The 5,417-nt window shown below is 59.5% G+C and overlaps 1 protein-coding gene across 1 annotated transcript; it reads right to left on the reverse strand.

Moving 5' to 3' along the window:
• Nucleotides 1-583: 583 nt before the first annotated feature.
• LOC102377469 (tripartite motif-containing protein 15-like) lies at nt 584-5,334 on the reverse strand. The gene is made up of 5 exons (XM_025195570.1): nt 5,199-5,334; nt 4,795-4,817; nt 4,030-4,145; nt 2,954-3,013; nt 584-2,587 (listed from the first exon to the last, which is right to left on the reverse strand). Exons 2-5 carry the CDS (start codon nt 4,812-4,814, stop codon nt 2,052-2,054), a joined length of 732 nt encoding a protein of 243 aa, XP_025051355.1. The 5' UTR covers nt 4,815-4,817; nt 5,199-5,334; the 3' UTR covers nt 584-2,051.
• Between the last annotated feature and the right edge of the window lie 83 nt (nt 5,335-5,417).

Consider the following 5,417-nt stretch of genomic DNA (forward strand, 5'->3'; position numbering starts at 1 on the left):
GGCAGGGGGTCAGACTTGAAGATCTACAAGGTCCCTTCCGACCCTACTTCTATGATTCTATGATCTGTCAAGGTCCCTTCCGACCCTACCAACTGTGAAACTATGAAAAAGTTCGAGTGGCCAAAATCTGGAACGGGCTCCCAAGGGAGGTGGTGCTCTCCCCTCCCCTGGGGGTCTTCAAGAGGAGGTTGGATAAGCATCTAGCTGGGGTCATCTAGACCCTGCCCTCTTTCCTGTCTATGCAGGGGGTCGGACTCGATGATCTATTGAGGTCCCTTCCGACCCTAACATCTATGAATCTATGAAACCTGCTTCTTCAGCTCTTCTCTTATCTCAGATCCTGTCCTCATTTATCTTTTCTTTACTCTTTACTTCTTTACTTCTTTTCTTAGATCAGTTTCTCTGTTCTTTCGGGTGCTCTCATTCGTTACCATTTCCTATCAGATCGTTCAGTGGTTAGCATCAGCTTCATGCCTTGGATCGGATGGTGGGGATAGGGACTGGGGCTGTCCGCTCTGAGGTGCACGTGCAGTCGCTGCCAGCACGGACCTGATGCTGGGGCCATGGAGCTGCCCAGAGCCACGGCCAGCACGGAGCTGATGCTGGGGCCGTGGAGCTGCCCAGAGCCGACGCTGGCTACAAACAGCTGCGCCGGGCCCTGCAGCCGAGTCATCAGCTCTGTGCCAGCAGCTGGGGAGAGGCCGGGGTTGCGCTGCCTCAGGGGCCTCCCCCACCATCCACTACAAGCCTCGTGTGCACCTGCTGGTATGGAGCTGATGCCAGAGCCCAGAGCAGATGTTTGCAGCCTCCTGGCTGCAGCCAGCCCAGGCTCTGGGTAGCTGCTGCCAGCCACGGAGCCCAGTCTGCTTGCTGCAGGGCTTGCAGCTGCCCAGCTGCCTGCCGGGAGAGGCCTGGGCTTTGTGGCTGGCACCAGTTGCCTAGAGCCCAGGCTGGCAGTGGTGTGCTGAGCAAAATGGCCTCGTATGTCATGCTTGGCACACGTGCCAGGGGTTGCTGACCCCTGGACTAGAGCATGAGCTGGATGTTTCCTTTTTGTAAACGGCTCTGACGGTCTGTTGCTCTGTCAAGAGTCCCTGGGTGAAACCCTTTGATTCCCGGTGAAAGTGGTTGTTCATCCTTTGTGGGGAGGCAGCAAGGACAAATACAATGGAAACAACATGGGAAGCTTGTTAATCTACTACCTAATAATTGGAAACACAGAGCACTTCTAGGTGAGCCTGCTGTAACCCAAAAGATTTCCAGCATAAAACTCTCCTGTTGGGCTAAGAATTGCCTAAAAACTGGTTTGGAGAAAATAAAAGTTGCAAATGCTTTCACTTTTTAGCCCTAATTTACCTCCAATCCCAGTTTGTGTGGTCAACATCTGGAGGTGGAAAACACCTCCATGAAGGTTAGTGGAGTTCCTGCGCCACCATCGGTGCCACGCGGCTGCCCCAAGGGAGGGAGGAGGCTTGTGGGTAAATAAGAGCATGGCCCAGCTTGAGCGGCCTCGTGGTGAAGAAGGCCAAAGGCCCAAGACCAGGTCCAGGAAAAGCAGTGTCTAACTTGCATGGGACGTCCTCTGTGTGAGCCCGAGCAAGGAGCCAGCACAGGGGAGAAGAAGGGAGAGAAAAGGGGGAGTGAAAGCCATTGCAAACCCCAGGCAGCCTCCCACCCCTAGCCCCAGCCCCAGCCGGACTCTGGGCAAAGGGCACCCAGAGGCACTTGGCCCTGAGCCCCAGCCCTGGGATGCTGGCACTGCAGAGGGTGGTGGCACCAAAGCCGGTGGCATCCCCAAGGGCCCATTCTGGTGGCCGTGCTCGAGTCCTCCAGGGCCACCGAGTGCCAGGACAGACCGGTCTGGTGCTGCCTGCTGCAACGGGATGGGCTTGTGGGTGCAAACAGCACCTTGCACCTGGGCAGCTCCCCGGGGCAGAGAGGAGGGGACAGGGGCGGGTAGAGGGGACTCCTCCGGGGTCATAGAGAATGGGAAGCCAGAGCGGCCCGTTTCCCCACGTGGGGGGTCCATTCCCCGGCTGTTCCCCCATCACTCAATGGCACAGTCTCAGCTCGGACCCAGGCCCCGACGCCCAGAGCGAGAACCAGGGCCGGATTCTGTCCCCAGCGAAGGAGGCCGGCGGGAAGGTGAAGATCGGGGCCTCGGTGTCAGCATCGAGAAACGACACCTGCCCCCCCGCACAGTCCAGACAGACCCGCACCCTCCTGGGCACCCGGCGCAGGGACAGGCGGGTGGGAGCAGGGGCCGTGAGAGCCTGGACCTGATCCCCACAGCGCTGCACTGCCCAGATCCCCTCCTCGGGGCTCAATCTGACCCATCCCTTCTTCCTCACAGACTCTCTGGTGACCCCCACTGCCCAGTCTCCCCGCCACATCTCCACCTCCACCTCCACCTCCCAGCAGTGTCTCCCCAAGGTGAATCCCTCCCGGCCCAGCACACACTGGTTCACATCAAATCTCTCAGGATTGTCAGGCACAGGCTGCCGTGTGTCTGTCCATCTCACACTTCTCCGATCCGCAGAAAGGACAAGGTAGGGATTTGCCGTGTCTGGATCCAGAGTCACCATCGCTGGCAGAAGGAATCGCAGCGTCAGGGCAGAGCTCAGCCCGGGGCAGACGGGGCCGTTCCTCGCCCTCCCCAGCAGCCCCGTCCTGCCTCCGACTGTTCTGGGCCCCCAGAGCTGCCTCTGCCCTGGGCCCAGGGGCTGAGCAGCGACGGCCCCGCAGCTCCTCAGCCGGGCACAGGGAGAGCCCCTGCCCTGGGGAAAGGGAGGACACAATTCATAGGCAAGGACAGGAAAATCCCAGCCCAGTGCCCCAGGCCCCAGCACAGGGGGGTTGGTGCTGGGCTGGGAGAAGGTTTGCCTCTTGTCCAGGGGCGGCCGTGGGCTCTGCGGGATCACTGTGTTAAACTCCACAGCTCCCCAGTGCTTACCCTTTGTGTATGATCCCTTTGGTACCCTTTTGACCTTCTCCAAGGTGGACGCCAGAGTCTCTGCAGGGGAAAGGGGCACAGATATCAGACTTGTGGTGTCTGGTTCATGCTCCTGGCTTAGACCTGCCTTGGTCCTGAGCCCCTGAGATGGAGCAGACACACCGGGGAAGCTCCTCCCCTGCTGCTGGGACTGTGGCTGCAGAAGCTGCCTCTACATCTCCCTGCTCCCCTGCAGCACGGCCTCCTCCCCCAGGACCGGGCGGGAGGGAGCTGCAGGTGCGGGCACAGGAGTAAGGGGAGAAAATATAACAGCCACGGCTCCAGGGGAGCTCAGTGCCCAGCCCGTCCTGCCCCCTTAGACACTGGGGTGAGGGACTGAGTGACAGAAAAGGACAAGCAGCGGGGGTGGAGGGGGAGCCTGTGGGAAGAGGATAAGCTTCACAGCTCTCTTGTTCACTGGCTGAGGAAACAGGTAAGAGCTTGCACTGGCTGGGGAAGTCCAGGGGTCCAGACAGAGTGGCCCTCTGCTCCAGCGGCCCCTGTGGGGGTGCAGGATACCAGAGGTGCAGCTTCACCCGGGCCGCCCCCCACCTGCCTGCTCTGCTCCCTCCCTGCTCCTCTCCTGCCCCTTGGGAGCCTTCCCCCTGCACTCCCTGGGGTCAAGCCAGCAGGCTCCAAACCTGACAGCCTGCCTCATATTTAATTTCAGCTCTCAACTTTGGTGGCCTGACATGAGGCACTGGGGGCTCGCTCTGAGTGGGGCAGGGCCCGCAGCTCCCACCACCCCAGCTGCAGGTGCCCATGCTGAGCAGCGCTGGAGCCGCAGGGGCCCTGTGGCTCTGCACCCGGGACAAAGGGGTGCCCAGAGGAGCCCTGGTTCATCAGCGATTCATGCAAAGGCAGAGAGAGGCCCTGGCCTCGTGTCTTCATTCCTGTTACCTGCGATATCAGTCCAGCACGTTTAGTTCATCTCCCAATTAAAAAAGATGCTGCCTCCAAATTCAAACCAACTGCTTGTCTCTTCTTCCTCAACAAGGACAACTCCCTCTTCCCTTTCGCAGCCCCCTTCTCAGTACCTTGAAACTTCTTCAAAGTCTCCTGTAGAGCTAGCGTTTGTCCAGACAAGATGCTGAGTCTTGTTTCCAGCTCTGGGTAAATCCCCTCTGGCAGCTGGAACTGCTCCTTCTTGCACCTGGGAAAAACTAGTCCATGTTATTTGATTTTCTTTTTGCAGCTCAGCTACATGGTAGAAACATTGGGTGGATGGAGGGACCTAGATACTGACTCTGGCCACGTGCCTCAGCCACAGGGGCAGGGGCAGCACAGACAGTGGCAGTCACAGGCGATGCATAGGAGGAGCACGGGGAGGGGGGAACGTGCCCCACATGACAGGGCCGGTGGTGCTGAGAGAGCTCGCCAGCTCTGGCCCCACAGCCGATGCCACCCACTTGACTCGGGAGGCACCAGTTGCCCACGGTGGCAGTGGCAGCTCCCCCAGAAGGGACCGATCCCCATCAGGGATGTTTTCTTCAGCTCCAAAATGTCCAGGACATTTCCTGGGATCAGAAAGGAGCAGAGACTTCACGGGTAGTTGGCTCAAGCTCTGGTGGCCAGGACTATTCCCCGGGGACAAGAGGGGGAAGGCCCAGATTACACCTTGCAGTCTTCAGGCTGCCAGTGCCCAAAGCCGACACTTCCCCGAGGAGAAGAGGGGGACGTTCATGCTTCCCACCTCAGGGACAGTCCCAGCGCTTGCTGTGCTGTGGTGCCCTGCAGGGATGTGCCCATTGCATTTTCCCCAGGACCCTTCCCCCTATGGGGAGTCAGGTGGAGCCACGTACCTGCTCAGCCTGCTCCTCATGCCCTAAAGGGAGAGACAAAGATGGAAAAGTGAGCTCAGTGCAATGCCCCACACCGGGGACCCCCTGCCCGAGGGGACGCACTTTGTCCTCAGACTTGGAGTGCTGCACACAGGATCTGGGGAAAATTCATCCCCTTTACAAGCCCTGATTTTGTGACCCCCCAAGAGGTGTAATAGGGCAACCATGCACCTTGGGCAGTGGACATGCGCAGGGCAGCAGCAGCTGGGGCTGATATTCTGCATCTCCCATCACTGCCACCACGTGCCTGTCAGGGGCCGTTGCCCTTGTCGCCCCCCCTCAGTTATGCACCTGGTCCCAGCAGACCCAAGGTTTAGCCCTTTCCCTCCCCTGCACTGGGACTGGAGACATGTCATGTGCCTCACCGGCAGGAGGTCACTGGCGGCCTGCTGGCACTTCCCCTCCAGCTCCCTGATCAGGCTGCTGAGACGGGAAATCTCCTCGGAGAGGTGGGTGACAGTCTCCCCCTGACTCTTCTCAATCCTGCTCTCCACCTCTCCCAGCTCGGCCAGCACGAGTCGCTCTTGTTCCTCCAGAAACCGGCGCAGTCGCTCAAACGCAGACACAATCTTCTGGCCCTCCGC

Source organism: Alligator sinensis, unplaced genomic scaffold, assembly GCF_000455745.1.
Source record: "Alligator sinensis unplaced genomic scaffold, ASM45574v1 scaffold1776_1, whole genome shotgun sequence".
Taxonomy (NCBI): domain Eukaryota; kingdom Metazoa; phylum Chordata; order Crocodylia; family Alligatoridae; genus Alligator; species Alligator sinensis.

Coding starts and splice junctions, on each gene's coding strand:
- LOC102377469 (XM_025195570.1), bottom strand. CDS start 4,814: ATGAGGAGCAGGCTGAGCAG. Junction 4,146..4,794: donor ATGAGGAGCAGGCTGAGCAG/GTACGTGGCTCC, acceptor AGTTTTTCCCAG/GTGCAAGAAGGAGCAGTTCC. Junction 2,588..2,953: donor AAAGGGATCATACACAAAGG/GTAAGCACTGGG, acceptor TCCTTCTGCCAG/CGATGGTGACTCTGGATCCA.